General features: G+C 34.9%; 2 protein-coding genes across 3 annotated transcripts in view; both read left to right on the forward strand.

Moving 5' to 3' along the window:
• The window catches only part of LOC115236571 (glutamate receptor ionotropic, kainate 1-like), a 104,741-nt gene that overhangs the window by 84,495 nt on the left and 3,397 nt on the right, over positions 1-16,849 (forward strand). For both annotated transcript variants that reach the window (XM_029809113.1, XM_029809105.1), the window contains one exon: positions 9,206-9,457. In XM_029809113.1, coding sequence (XP_029664973.1) covers positions 9,206-9,457 — 252 coding nt within the window. The remainder of the gene's footprint in view (positions 1-9,205; positions 9,458-16,849) is intronic.
• Positions 5,985-16,849, forward strand: part of LOC115236564 (glutamate receptor ionotropic, kainate 2-like) — a 48,058-nt gene continuing 37,193 nt past the window's right edge. Inside the window, exons 1-2 of the mRNA XM_029809095.1 lie at positions 5,985-6,145; positions 12,180-12,332. Of these exons, the coding sequence (XP_029664955.1) occupies positions 6,026-6,145; positions 12,180-12,332 (273 nt within the window). The 5' untranslated portion in view covers positions 5,985-6,025. The remainder of the gene's footprint in view (positions 6,146-12,179; positions 12,333-16,849) is intronic.

The following is a 16,849-nucleotide window of genomic DNA, read 5'->3' on the forward strand; positions in this document are numbered from 1 at the left end:
TTCCTCCACGGCATGTTTGAAACGACATGAGGTGCGGCTGAAAAGATTGCTCAGCTTCCTTCCACTTTCGCGAACGGGGCTGAGCCATGTCGAACCGCGCAACTTTTCCAACTTTTCTTTGGCGTTCACCCCGCAATAAATCTCCCATACAAGAGAGGACGGGAAGATGCCTGTACACATTTTCCCATCCCGCAAGCATTGCACGAGTTTAATGTTGTGTGCGCGCGAACTCGGCTGACTCGCCGGCTAATAGGCCGCGATGCATTCTACCTAAAAGTAATCGCAGCTCGCAGTCGTTACGTTATCCTCACTCTAATGTGTCCACGATTTGGATTTTCTCGTGCGGAAATTTTCAAATGGATTGAGACTTTAAAATATTTATTCCGCTGAGGCAGAAGACATTAGAGATATTTGTGTATCCTAGGGATTTCTGAATGAAAGGGTTAAAACACCCTTGATATTTTTTTGATAATTAAAATAAACATATCTTTGTACAGAAAAATCATATACAGAAATTCTCTAGTTCGTACTAGTTTGTTTTATTTTTGCTTTTAACTCTATTGCAATTTCTGCAGATTAGAATTTCCGATGAAATAAATGAATACGATGTTTTCGTATATTTCGGTCTTATATCGAGCCAGAGAGCTTTTAAATATAAAAGAACTGCATCTTACAAAAGCTTTTAGACACGTCCTGTAAAATTTATCCCTGAGAAAATTGTTACTTATACGTATTCTTTATTTTCTCCAATGTCTGTTGTGTCGGTGCAAGGAACAGACTCGGCAGGAAATTGAATTCGCTGCGAAACACTCGACTCGAGAAAATCCTCTATGCATTTCTGAGTGCATCTGGTAAGGATTACGAGGTATTGTGACGTATTACTGGACAGCCGAGTAAAGCGCGTGGGAGTTAATCGATTGTCAAGGCAACTACTGGCTCAGCACAATATCCGATGAAGCAATATAGATGAAAGCAAGATGATCATTGTTTTTCTTCCTAGCATGAATTTATATAAGATACTTTAATTTATTAAGAATAATTGTAACATACCACCATAGATATTTTATTACTCCTCTTGTTTCAGTTTAAGTGAATTTTTATGTTCGCTTAGTTTTGATGGAATTTTACTTGAAAAAATCAATCACAAAGATGAAGTATTTAATTTTATAAAGCACGACAGTGTGTAAGAATCCAATAAATTATTGGTAGCAAAACTGAAAAAAATTAATTTTAATTTTAAATCACTAAAAATATGATATTTCGAAAACTAATAACAAAAGATTTTAAAATAAAAGTTCATACTTTTGCTATGCCAAGAAAAATTTTCTTCCCTCTAGCATCGGATGTACAAATTTCGTTTCAACTTCTCGCGTTGTGAGGAGAAATGAAAGTTGCTTTTGCGATAAGAAGTGCAAGGATTTTTTATTAATTTTTCTTCATGCCAAAAAAATATTGTCGACTCTCATGCGCGTTGTAGACCTCGCGCAAATTTCGTTTCAAGTTGCGTCGTAGGTGTAATTTCGTTCGGGTCACCGCGAAAGTGGAAAACAAAGGAAGATAGAAATCGGAAGGGACCTAAACCAGGGAAATTGATTGGATAACTTTAAGGAGCGGCAGCCCCGAGTCAACGAGGCGGAACACTTTAATGGAAGATTCCGTTTTCTAGAGGACTAGAAATGCCGTGCAGCTAACCAAATGACGATTATTTTGCCGGATTTTATTTTTCAGCGTTCACGCAAAAAAGCTCCGCTCGCGCGCGCGTTGCACTCGTAATCCTAATAAACAACCTCATCCCAAATATCCCGTTCCTTTCTCTTGGTCGCTCCCTTAACGGCATTGCGACGACTTTTTAAAAAGATTTACAACCCATTATCAGTCAGTTTAATTCATTGGTAACTCAAACTGCCACATCCCCCCGTACGCAAAAGTTTCGCGGGCATACGAGCGCACAAAGCTGCTTACGTAACTTTTAATGACGAAACTAACGAGATGGAATGTTTACCGGATCCTTCATCCGTATTACGACGATGATCGCAGGGAAACCGCGGAATTTTGTGGCGTTTGCATTAATTAGTTTTTTGTGCCCCGAAAAGCTAACTTACGCAAACGCACGTTGCAAACTTGTATCGAATCAGATTAAATCCTTTGTCAACAAGAAGAATTTACGAGGAATATAGTTTATAAACTAAATCTTTGTAAATCAGATTATTTATTAAAATAATGCAGAATAAAATACACTTTTTTCGCTCTGACAATTACGTGTGAAAATATCAAAATCAAATGATCAAATCTCTTTTCCTTAATTAAAAACGTTTATATTCTTTATTTCAAATAATAAATATAATTGATAGAATATGATTCTCTCTTTAAATAAAGTTAATCGTTCAAAGTGATTATTGATTTAACGGGACGTCTGGAGCAATTAAAATACAAAGGGAGGACATTTTCAAGACCGCCATACAGATCGCCTCCTTAATTACGATAATTCGCGAAATTGTGGGGGATGATCGCGCCGTGCATTATATCGAGCTCATAAAAGTCATGACGAAGCTCCGGCGTGGTTCTTTGTGCGGAAACTGCCACGCTCATTATCACAAAATGGATAAGCGCCGGTTCGTTAAACAAAACTGCGATATCGTAACGAGGCAACGATTCTTATTTACTCTCGTCGAGCGAAGCATTCGATTTAATCAACGACAGAGCAGCGCGACGGGAAATTTCACTACCGCGCATTCTACGAAATAGCGCGTTCGGCAACGTATTTGTCGGCGTCTTTTTAACAAACCATCCCGACAATTTAATCAGACGTATCCGTGAGAACAAGCGTTTCCGCGCGAAATAGCGGTTTTCTCAAGAGCTAAGCGAGCGCGCAGCTCTCAATAATATCCTTTATTATCGAGATGAGAGAGAATGCCTCGGATCCAACTTCTGTATACGTGTGAATCGCGCGTTTCGAAATTTGTGATATCTATTTCGAATGGTATATATCCGTGCGTCACTATACGGCAATAAAACAAATTAAAATGAAGCAGCAAAAAAATAATTATTATCACAACCTATCTCTAAATAATAATAATATAGTACAGTAAAAATTTTATATAAATAATGAAAGACAGAGAGAGAAAGATCAAGTACATTTAATCGCTTTCCTTCTTTCTTGTTTCTTTTTTTTCTTCCTTTGGCAATCTTTCAAAAAAATTCCTGTTCCATTAAAATTATTGGATTTATTTCTCTGGGCATAAAGAAAAACGCGAATCTACTTTAATCTACATTATCTATGTAATTCAGCGCTATTGCCACGATAATTGTTTCACTTCGTTATCATCTCCTTATATTAACGATCAGCTATTATGAGAAATGGTAAAATATTTTTGGTTTAATAATAAATTATTTTATTAAAAAAACAAACAAAAAATATATATATATATTATCTATTGATCTAAATGGATTAAGGATTGTATATATATCATATATAATCCTTAATCCATTTAGATCAATAGATAAACCTATTTCTCGGTTCAAAACTCAATCCAATCAATATTTGAATATTTAATTAATGTATTGTAATTGACTATAAATACTAACGAGAATTTGTAGTATTTATCGGATATAATGGAACACATTCTAATTAAGCGTATTATATGTGGTCACTAACAGCCTATTAAACGCGAATAGACCATAGTGACAAACGTGGACGAAGATTCGTTTCATCCAACATTAACCAAGCACGCGTAATATCATTTAAATTTAAGAGATGAGAGAAGGTGCCTCCCTTCCAAACGAATGGGAGTTCTTGAAGACGAAACTACTCTACGTGTTCAGTATACCATTCATCATCTTCATAACCGACATACTTCGCATTCCTGGCAATCCCACGTCTCTTTGTACACTATATACGGCTTATTATGTATATTACCCCTCGTTGGGGTCTTAGAGAACGAACGGTGGTAGAAATTAGACATCCCGGAGCGACGCATATATCGAGAGTATACCTCTTATATGCGTCCAGAAAGTTCGCTCGCGTTACCACGCGTCCGGCATATCGCTCTTCTTTGATAGTATCGTCGCCTTTTCAGTCGCGCGACTGGAATTCCAATCTGCCATCCCAATTCGAAATTTCTGTTTTAAGTGAAATTAGCGGCGCGTAAAAACCCCGCGGCTCTAGCTGAAGTTATGACGCGCAAACGTGCTGTACCTACTGCAAATCGTATGTACGGTTGAAGGATAGAGACATGTTCAACCGTGCGTTCTTGCGCAGTGCATACATATGTATGCGTGCCGTACATGCGTGACCTACGTGACCGTACACGAGCGCGCACGCGACGTATCTCCCCTTCGAATTTTGCGGCGACAAACTCGCCAGGAATCGAATCGCTGCATGAGCTCGTTCCTGCACAAATATGTTCTGATTAATTGACGGTAGATATTAACTCCTCGGGCTGTAGCGCGCCTTGAAATGATTTCCGGCGGATTTAGTTCTATTAATTCATCTGTAATTTCAGAAAATGAGTAGATAATTTGGATTAACAATATGATATTTCCGACATGTTGTTACATTATGTGATCAAGATTAACATACATGGGACCAAAAGCTGTCGTAATTATAGTACGCAAATTCGTATCGCGTACGTATGTTTAGTATCTATCAAATATTGACTGTATTATATTCCATTAGCTCAACAATAGTGGAGACATGATACATACGCGCTACAAGATGACAACCCGAAGCAATAGAGTTATTTACAGAATTCATCTTGCGATCGATTACTGATTAATAGATTATATCTTATATTAATATAAGAATTTTAAGCAAATTATTTAATAAAAATTTCTAATAAACGCGTAGTCAACTTAACGCTAATAATGATCCAAGATATATTATTATTATAGTTTGCAAATAAGTTGGTTTTAATAAAATAATCTTCCGTAATAAATTTTTTTTAATGGAGCCGTATATATTGTTACATTTTAATGTTGATTAAAAAAAATCTTCGCCACCGCACACATGCAATGTCTTAAAAAAAAAAAAAGTGTTGCTCTTTTTTTATGCGAATTTCCATTAAAGATTGTTCGCCTAAAAAATGCATTCAAGCATTTCTGAATAAATCATTTTCACAAAGGACGTTACGGAACTTTCTTCCGGCGCAATTATGTCGCGATTTGAGAGAGTGGACAGCGGATTTAAAACGATCCTAAGAGAGCAGTATAAAAGCGACAGCAAAAGAAGAAATCGCTTAGGAATGTGCGCGAGTTTTTATTTATTTCATGGTCAACTTTGCTATGCAGCTGCGCGGTTGTCGGTGAACGACCTCGCGGCAAAAATGCCGCGTTATTTACTTTAACGATCTGTGTCGCGAGCGCGCGATGCATCACCGTATAATTATAAATCATATTCGCTCTCAAGCTTCTCCAGCCAGAGAACCTAAAAAGGCGGCTAGTATTGGTTACGCTATAACGATTGCAATCACGATAACGACCGCGCAATTTTTGAAACCATTTATTATTCCTTCAATTCAGCCGCCTTCCTGCAACTATGTCACGAACGAGAAAAAGAGATTTAGCCCAGCTATATTTTCTTAAATATCCTTAGCTATGGTCGAGGCAATCAAATTTCTTATCATTTTTGAAAGTGTTCAATAAATCCAGAGCTCTATCTGTTTACCAGAAAAACGATCCAAATCAAATAAGTTTACTTATTTTCCATGATCTTTGTAAAATATATTATTAAAGGCGCATTAAAATATAAATTTTAAAATATATTAATAGGGAATATATAATTTTCGATATATATAATCGATATATATAATATATATGTATATGTCGAAAACTTTGACATTCCGCTATTATGAGATGACAGTTTATTCAGAAAACACAAAAAAGGTCAAACTTTGAAATATCAAAAACTTCGATAAATTGCGAATACAAACTGGAACTGAAATGATATAAACGAATCTTTTTTCTGTTTGTTTTTTTACAGGATATAGAAACGTTCGATCTAGAAGACTTCAAATATAACAGCGTGAATATGACGGCCTTTCGCTTGGTGGATCTCGAGGAACCCAAGGTTGCCGACGTACTCAAGCAGATGGAACGTTTCCAGCCAGCTATTGGTCATGCCATCTTGAACAAAACCGGAGTCATTCAGGTTGGTGGAAATTTCAAGTTATGTTCAATGCAACAAAAGAGATTAAATTCTTTTTCTCTTTTACCTGATAACAAATGTAGCGCTGCAGAGACTAAGATTTTAGAGATAAAATTCACTCTGCGAGCTCTACGGACCATATTGAACGTCAGACGACAGGTCTAATTCTAAGAACACGATTGCCTTCAAGCGTGTGTGCGCAGTAGAACAGATAGAAAATCGTATTAAAAAAGTTATAACGCCATTCACGTAAACTTTATATGTATAAAATATTTCAGAAAGTTTTTTCATCAAAGAAAATTTCTTTTCCGTCTTTTTATAAATTTCAAGATAATATTTACTTATCAATAATTTGTGATACCAAATTCCATATCTTTCGATTCCCATTTTGATGAAGAAAATTTTAAACAAATCGGTCAAGAAATTTCCTACTAGTTACAAATTATACGAAATAACGAATACAATATGTCAATGTTACATATATAACATCGTTTGTTATCACAATATTTTATATGTTTTTAAATTCTGTAATATTGTGAATTTCACACGATTACAAAATGGAATTGCTTTGAATTCCAATGTAATAGCTACGAGCAAATGTAGACGAGAGACTAAAAGCAGAAGGGCTGAAAAGTCGGAGAGGGACCGAACCGGTCAGCAGAGTCTGTGTGTCCAGTTCGAGCTTTGTCAGCCCTTCAGTAATTAAGTGAGTTTCGCCCGCGGCTAGCGCCGCAACGTCATTAACTTGGATCAATTGAGCACACCAAGCACAGCTTTCTCGCAAAGACTTCGAAGATGGTCGCCATCTGCTAAAAACGCTAAATGGGCTCTTTTAATTTATCAGAATTCTCCAAAATATTAAGATAAAAAAATCAATATATTTAAATTTATACGTGTGAATCTTCTCTCTTCTCTAAAATCCTCTAAATTTCTCTTTCTTACTCTTTCTAAAATTATTTTAAAACCCTATCAAATTTTAAATTTGAAAAAATATTTAATGAGAGAAAGAGAGAGAGAGAGAGAGAGAGAGAGAGAATTATCACAACCTATCTCTAAATAATAATAATATAGTACAGTAAAAATTTTATATAAATAATGAAAGACAGAGAGAGAAAGATCAAGTACATTTAATCGCTTTCCTTCTTCTTGTTTCTTTTTTTTTCTTCCTTTGGCAATCTTTCAAAAAAATTCCTGTTCCATTAAAATTATTGGATTTATTTCTCTGGGCATAAAGAAAAACGCGAATCTACTTTAATCTACATTATCTATGTAATTCAGCGCTATTGCCACGATAATTGTTTCACTTCGTTATCATCTCCTTATATTAACGATCAGCTATTATGAGAAATGGTAAAATATTTTTGGTTTAATAATAAATTATTTTATTAAAAAAACAAACAAAAAATATATATATGTATAATATTATGTATATAATAATTATAAATAATTTATTTTTTGTAAATCATCTATTTCTGTGTAAGTGTTTTAATAAAATCATTTATTAATTAAATTAACAATCGTTTTGTAAACAAAAAATGCGATAAAATGAGAAAGTTAATTCCGTAAAGATGTACGTTGTTTGTGATATGCCGTAACGTGCGTAGAATTCAGTGAATCCGCGGGCCATGATCCGCAGCAGAAAACAAAGAAATGCTTGTGAATAATTCAGGATATCGCGATAAAACCCAACCAGCGATTTCTTGGACGTAGAAATAGTACTACCAAAATCCAACTTATCTATTCTTCAATTCGGCTCGCCCTTATAAGCGTGCCAGGAATAATCTGCGATGTAAGGGAGAATAACGACGCTATTCGGAGAGCTCGCCCTTTTTAAGTATAATGGATATGAAAGTTGAGACGTTAAAGGAATGTATCAATTCACCGTCTATTCACCGTGGAATGCATAGATCGAAAGCTCATAAATCATACGTTGATCTTTCTTCGATAAAAATTATTCGTTGCACGTTGATCATTGTATTGTATTCCAAACATATTATTTGATCATGTTTCTGCAATTTGCGTTTATATTTGCTTCATTTTCAAAATGTTGGTCATATTTTAATTTGCATAATGGATAAATGTACAACATAAATAATCGCACGTTGGTATTGGTTTTCTGTACTGGCATGTTACTCGATTACAGCAAACTGCTTGCAAATTGCACTTTCTGAGTTGATTAAACTCTGATTCAAATTATAGTTTATAGATAAATTTAATTATTGAATCTAACAATAAAAGTAGAAAACTAATAAAACGTATAATCTATAAACAACAAGAAAAAAGATATATTCTCATTATATTATACATTAAATTGTCCGAAAAATTAATGCTTATTGAAGAAGATTTATTTTAATTTTATCATATGTTTTTTATATTTTGCATTATTCATAATTTCTAATGTATATTTATACAAACTCTTAAAATTTTTATGCCATTATTTTCTATCGGATTTGTTCGCGACGAAACATCCAATAAAGAAAATCGATAGTTTAAAAACTGTTTTTAATGTATTTTTTTTAAAACAGCAATAATATTATGCAACATTATATGGAAGAATAGTGGCGAGGATCCCTCGCAAAAATGTCTGTCATCGATTTACCAAAAGCTTTCGCTGATACAGAACTTCTAAGTGCGCTTCATCTAGAAATATGAAATCGACGTGTCAGAGGCAGTCGTTCTCCAATCTCCGTTTTAGCACGCCCCTGTGCCCCTATTGACATCTTCGTCGCCTATCTCATGGTATCATTGCCATATTCGTCTATATATATATTTATTCTTAATAGTCTAATATCTTTAAAAAAGATGTACTAAATTGACTAAAAATACGTACTTTATAATAGTCTATATTAAGATATCTAATATCTGATAAGAATTTGGCGAAAAAACAATCAAAATATCTATTCGTTTAAATTTTTAATTTAAGCTTTTTTAGTAAAATCCAAACATAAATCAGTTTAACGTAAAAAATATTATATATTTGTTGGGCTTTTAAATATATACAATAATATCCTTTTAACAATAAATATTAAATTTTTTAGAGCGTTTATAATTTTGTGATTGCAGCCTGCAAGCAACTATCCAGGTCGGTACAAGGTATCTTCGGGCCGTCCGACCCACTTTTAGGCGCTCACATACAAAGCATATGTGAGGCATTGGACGTTCCTCATCTCGAAGCGCGGGTCGATTTCGAGCCCACTTTTAAGGAGTTCAGCATTAACCTATATCCCGCTCCAGATCATCTTAACAAAGCGTTCAAGGATCTCATGTCCTTCCTAAACTGGACCAGAGTGGCCATTATCTATGAAGAGGATTACGGTAAGTGGAGAACAATAACGTGTACATTCGAGAAGAAAATGCTGCGGAAATTCTTTGAATTCGAGCAAACTCGGATATACATATACATATGTTCGACGATCTTAACACAAGAGTATTCGATTCAATTTCCTCTTTTTTAAATCTGCGCATTTTATTTTATATTTAATAATAAAAAAATGTACTGCTTGTACATCGCGCCGGCATGATCAATTTCGGATAATTCGGATGTATTTATTCGTAGAATTAATCTATTGTGTTTCTCTCCGAGAGCGCGATAAGAATGGTTTTGCGAAACATGGGTGGCAGATGCGACGGACCGCAAGCACGAACACGCGGACAATACCAACAACATCAGTGGCCGAGCTAAAAGATTTCCCGACCACGAAAACCAACTCGTTTTGCAACCGGCGCTTCGTGTCCAAAACGGCAATACAATGCGGATACTACTCCATAGATATTTGCGGAAAAGGCGATCCTCTTTTTTTCTCGTTAGCGCTGTGGTAGTGCGCCGTCGACGCGTTTATTACGCAAACGTTTGTAGTCTTTTTTTTTTGTTTTCTTCCGCAGAGTCGGAATGATGCGTCCCTATGCAAATAGAACGTTGGAATCAAGCGCCGGAAGTGGACGCCGCCCCCGCCGCCGGAATGTCGGCCTGTCATACGCACGCGGAAGTAACCGCGTTTACGTACGATGATGTAAACTCGCGATCTCGCCCGTTCTGAAACGAGATTGCTCCCTCGCCCGCGTTTTGCCGCCAACTTAACCCCCGCGGTATCCTCTTGGCGCCCATTTCCATCCCGCGACGGTCTGGCACCATACGCGACGGCACATCGAAATTCCGCGACGCGCCGTTGACGTATATCTACGCCGCAGTCATCGGCCATTTCCATTCTTTCCGAATCGCATTAGTATATTTTAACAATCGCCATCCCGAGAAAATGTATGAATTTGCTCACTCCCGTTTATATCCGGAAAGACGTATTTGCATTGATTTGTCTGCTGAATAGAAAAATTCAACGGTTATATAGTCGTCGTAAATCTAGAAATTCAAAGTGGAAATTTATTGATTTGATTTTCGAGAAAATACGAGGAAGTTTCGCGATTTTTTAAAAATAAAAAGAACTTTCATAATTCAATTCCATCATTTATAACGAGCGTTAATGTAACTATTTTGTATCATATTCTTAATATTTTAAGGATTAATAATGGATATCACGCGCGCGGATCCATCATATACATTTTCGAAACGAATCCTTCCCTTCGCAGTTTCAGCGAGGAACAAAATAAAAAGTCTCCGAGTAAGTCTTATCTTCCCTAAATTGCCGCTCTTGATTGGACGATGTAACGTGGCGTATAACAAAAGCACGAAGTAGGACGTTGCTGTTAGCGATAAAACGAGAGGAAACGGAAAGAGCGCGTCTTTTTTTGCGCTGGTTCCCGGATGTCTATAGCTCGCCATAAATCCACGACGAAGGGAGAAGATGTGGTAAGATGTTTCAAAATTCCTCGTCCGTGAAAGCGTGCGCTTCGAAAGTGCCTCGACTATAGTTCGGTCCAGGGAAATGTAACATTCCCGCATCTCAGTACCGCCTAAATATTCATCAGTCGGGTAAATCCGCCTTTCACGTGCTCGTTAAAACTTCAACGTGCGAAGATAGTCAGTCACTTAAACGCCGTTAAATATTGAACAATCTCAACGTCAATCGGAAAACAATACGATTTGCAATTTCAATGTTTGTAATAATTTGTAAAATTTTTCTGATAATTTAATGTATTTAATCAACGAGTCTCAAATATGACGAGACCAGCTGCGAGATTTTGAATGAACCTCTTGAATACTTTGTAGATTTGGAGAGTTGCCCTGCCTCGCGCCCACTGTCATTTAGTTATTCATAACTGTCTAGTGTTTCGCAGTTCGTTAAAACTTTATCGGCTGTAAAAAGTTTCGTTTTTCGGCGCCGTAAAATAATAATAGATGGTTGAAAGCGACGGCTCATGCCAATGTGCGTAAATTCGAGGCGTAAATACTTGCTGTGTACGATAACGCGATACATGAAACTATTAAAATCACTTTTAATTTTTATTGATTAAATTTTCGGGAGAAACATATTTTATATAGAGTGTTCAAAAATATATTTTAGCACTTTATCGTTCAAGTGAGCACAGCTGCGATATTCACTTATAATATAATTAAACTCACACGTTTGCTGCTTTCTAGTAAAAGTTTGAAATGTGCTGAATTTTAAATTTGAAAAAATATTTAATGAGAGAAAGAGAGAGAGAGAGAGAGAGAGAGAGAGAAAGGGGAGAGAGGATTATAACTTCAAGGATTATTAAATTAAAAATGCATCAATTTACAATTTTAAATTTCAAAAAATAAATTTGTGTAATTGAATCTTTGTAAGTAAAATCAATGTTCTCAATATGATAAATCCGTTTAATATTGCATTTTAAGAAACATTTTTGACAGTAAATTGAAACAAGAGATTATTGCCGCACAGCCCGTAACAAGTATGAATAATAATTATATTCGAGAGACCCGTTAAACTGCGAACAGAATTGAAAATGAGTCTCGTTAAAATTTAATCGTAACCAAACTCGACCTATATTTGCACGTTGCAGTAACGAAAACCTTGTCAATATAATAGTTCTTTTGAAGCTAAAGCCTTGCACGCAAATGCATAAAGCACGAACTCTTGTCAAAAGGAAACGTATGTTTCAGGCAGAACCAGCTTTGGTGTATGATAGCGTGCAAGTTTTCGCGCATGGTTTGGCAGCTCTGGACCGCAGTCACGATTTAAGGCCAGCAAATCTGTCCTGCGAGAAAGAGGAACCTTGGGACGACGGTTTATCACTCTACAACTACATTAATGCCGTACGTACGTTCTGTGAATCTTTAAGTAAGCTGTTGAAATAGTTTGACAAATTGGCAATAATGCGAGCTCTCGATTATATATATTTCAGAATAGCGTGTCAGCTTCTCCTCTTTAAAGAAGCTGTATTGAAATAAAATTATGTGTGTGCGTGAGAGTCCTACTTTAAATACATTTATAAATTTTTTTTATATTTCTCAAAACATAAAAAAAAATAATTTTTATCATGTTTCTCTCGATGATCAAATATCCCTCTTTTACCGAATCGGCTCTTAATATCTTCATTTTATATAAAAAAAAATTTTTTTTAAATGCTGTGTGGAAAATTTCAACGATGTAGTATGGACTTTATAAAATTACAATATTCACCAGATCTAATTTTTTAAAATATATATTTTTAGTATTATTAATCCGTGAATACAGCGAATAATCCATGAATAAACTTTGGTCAATATGTATATAGTTTCCATGTTTTTCAGAAGATAAATTTCGAATATATAATATCGAATTCAATATTCAATTTCAATCTAAAAATGCTATTAATAAAAAATTGTCTGTAAAAAAACATTAAGGTTTTTTTATTAAAAATATTGGTATAATCGTAATATCAAAATTTACACTATCAAAGAAAAATTTCATCTTATCAGAGTTTTACCACAGTTAAATCAACTAGTATGTCAATTTATTGCACGACTGCTTAGAATAATTAAACAAAAATATATTTTACAAATTTCAAACACAATGTTGTCTTATGCAAGGGAGAGATATTTATCTCTCTCAAAATATAGAGAAAATGGTAGAATAAATCATTTAATCCTATGACAACTTTCATTAACAATATATCACAAGAATATTAAAGTAGAATAAAAAGATAAACAATTACCACATCTACGAATAGATAAAGAATAGTTATACATAGTTTAATATTCATTATAATTGTAATTTATTAGTTTGATTTATTAATATTCTTTTATAAAATTTTACTGTCCTGTACATTTATAATTAACGGTATAAAAAAACGATACTATAAGATATTTTAATACCATAATTCTCTTTCAAGAACTTTATTAAATATTCCTTCTCCTATCACTTTTAGATTGATCGATTGAACGTAAGAACTTGAGAATATAATTTAATGTAGACATTATTAACTCATCTCTTCCAGTATTTTTTTTACAATTTTTTAAATTTACGAAATTAGAAGTCTCTTGTTTTGTTTATGCGTATCTAAATGACAAAAATATTTAAGACACTTCACATCTAACAGGAAGTTAAAATTCTGAGAGCGCCGGGAAAGGCAGTAAAAAATCGCGATCATCTTGGCGAGCGGGTCAAGCGCGCTCTTCGTTGCTTCGCACAGATTGGTAGTCGTTCGACGATAAGCCGCAGCTGTATGGATAGCAACGGAAGGAAAGCAACGTTGACACATGAATAATTGAACAACGTATTTAGCAAATAGCTACAGCGCGTCGAGAACCACTCTCCTCTCGGGGTTGGAGGGGAAAGGGGTGGCTTCTCCTCCTTTGGCCGTAGTGGTCGCGTTTTCCGACGCGCGGCGACCATCTCGAATGCACGACCGCATCGTCATATGAGAGACACGTACGTAAACTCACTCGTACGTGTCGTTCATGAATAGATCCCAGCAGCTTTATTATCCGGGTGCAACTAAAATTGGACCTCCCTATTACTTATCACGATGACGAATTAAACAATGCTTGAACATACGTACTCAAATCTTTGCCTGTTAACCGAGGAAACCTCGGATTTTTCGGAATTTATTGTCTATAAATAGTTTTCTTTTTTATTTGCGGAATTTGTTAAATTGTGCTGTTATTATAGAAGACACGAGATTTTTTTAATTGTAAGGATTTTTTGCGCAAGATTAAGAAAATGTGTTTTGATTGTAAAAAAAAGAAAAGATCAGGGGAAGGGTAGAAAGAGCAATTTAAAACTACTTTTTATATTCTGGGAAAAATGGATAGAGATTATTAGCTAAGTTAAAATATAGAAAAATCAAAACACTGATTTTTTTCCTTTTCTTCCTATTTTCACATTGATTAATTCAACAAAAAGTATAGCGCAATTGTATTAAGTTACACCAATGTAAATGATCTTTTCTAACGTGTAATGTCGGATTATTCTTTTCATCAAAAAGAGAAATAAATTTTATAATCATATAGAACTCAATATTAAAATCTTCTGACTAAAGATAATAAGATTTCAATTATATCAGAAACCATCATAGAAACTTAAAAAATTTTCCAATGTGTGGGAGAGGGAGAGGGGGACTTTATAATTAATAATGACAATATTTACTATATTGAGAAATTATTGCCAAATGCTTATACCGCAATATCTGCCCACGTAATAATATGTTTCATGCAAACAGCATTAACTAGAGTGCAGAGTACACACCATACAGTGACATTTTGGCGAGTAAATGCAATAAACTTCGAAAGCATTTTCATTAGCAATTATTACCAGAGCATTCAATTTCGTCACGCAGAGTAATTAAACCAACTAATATCATGCCAATTTTATTAATTGACATTATCAAGTTTTCTTTTTTAATACAGCTCTCATCTCTCGCAGAGAAAGCGTCTCACAAACGCGATACATTAAAGTCAGCGTTGAGAGTTTTAACGCAAAAAAGAAATTACAAACATCGAAAAACGGAAATGTAACGACGTGCGTTGTAAATCTCGCAGAAACTGATAAGTTTACACAATGACAACTTCCTGCGAATTATTCCTGCAACGTTCCCTACCACGCGGCATTATAAATTTTCTCTTTTTTCGCAAAGACGGCGAAGAAAATTGAGAGCGCGTAGAAAAGTTCGGGACGGCTCGCCGGAATAATCGAAGATGTCGCGAAGAAAAGAAAGAAGGAGATGGAAGGGTGAGGAGGAGGAGACGGTGAATCGTGACAATTTTTCGAAACTTGCACATCACACGGCTTTTTAACAGTATATCGTCGTTGATCACCGCTATACGACGAAGATGTAATATGTGGTATATAAAAGTCTTCGCATTCTCGAGCGTCGTTTTGTCTCGCGGGACACAATCTTTTTATTATCCGAACGCGCTGCATCCCGTTTAAATCGCGGAACGTTATCAGGCAGTAGAAAAATGTCTGTAGCTTCGAGTGAAGGAAAAGAAAAAGACAGGGAAAAAGAACGCAAGAGAAGTTTGCCACAGAAATTATAAAAGTTCCCGATAAGTCTGCTTGCTCCATTCCTTTCACGTAGCATCCACTCGTTCGTAAATATCAACGCTCTTTCTCGTCTCGTGATACTTTTCGAAGCGTCACTGCACCCGGCGTATCTATCGGTTATTGGCATTTCTTTCATTTCAAATCCGAAATAAATAACGCACCGCAAAAAGAGAGATACATATGTATGTGTGCCGTGCCCGAGTTAACTATCGCGGCTCTACGTTCCGCGTATGCGTTTAAATTCCGCGTGACGAGACATTGACAGTTTTCGGCATGACTGTACTCTATTAACAGGCTAATCATGTCCGCGTCATCTGTAAACCATAATGGCGTAAACCATAATTAAATAAATAAACAATCCGGTAAATTATCAATATCACATGTTTTTCTTGATTAATTTTTGATGGATAACGACCATCTTAATATTTTAAATCCCCGTATTACTATTCTAGCATTTGAATTAAACAAGAAACTGCTGACGGTGTTATTTTATCATCGCTATCGTTATAAAATTGTTTTTGTAATGAAAAAGAATTAACTACATCCTTGATATACATATAAATTTTTTACTATTCAGCAATTCTTTTTTACATAATGTACATCAATAGTTCTCAAAAGGTGTGCCGCGAAATTTCTATAATATACTTTATTCAATTATTATAATTGCTGAAACTACAGGATATGTAACGTGTAATATTAATAAATAATATAAGTTTATGAATAAATTTAATAAATTAACTGATAAACCGTTTAAAATACCAAATTTTTTGTAGAATATTTTATTGATATATATGGAATATTAATTGCATTATAATTTTTACAAGCTCTACAGTTTACGCTTGAAAACCGCAAATCTTACACCGCTTAAGCAACCCGAGCTGAGCGTTGAAAGCTAAAACCCGTTGTAAAAGCGGCAAGATTAATGCACCCCGCCAAGTATAGGCGGTTTTTGCGGCTTTTGCCTATCCAGGTACACTTCAATACTCTAAAGGCGAGGGAGATATATGTGTGAGACATACACAGAGAAGCAAATGCGCGTGAATAAGAAACGACCAACCAGCTCAAAATATCAAATGATTAATCAGCCATTGTAAAATATGTAAAATATATAAAATCTATTTAGCTTGTAAAAATATGACTACGCATTTACATAAAAATTGCATTACTTTTAATACGAGGTACATATTTTTAATACATTTTTTCTCTTCATTCCGAATATATTATTTCTACCTAAAATAAATTATAATTACTTTATTATTTTATTACTTTATAAAGCATAATTTTCGAATACATTAAGTAATAATTA

Source organism: Formica exsecta, unplaced genomic scaffold (genome assembly GCF_003651465.1).
Source record: "Formica exsecta isolate Colony F162 unplaced genomic scaffold, ASM365146v1 scaffold111, whole genome shotgun sequence".
Taxonomy (NCBI): domain Eukaryota; kingdom Metazoa; phylum Arthropoda; class Insecta; order Hymenoptera; family Formicidae; genus Formica; species Formica exsecta.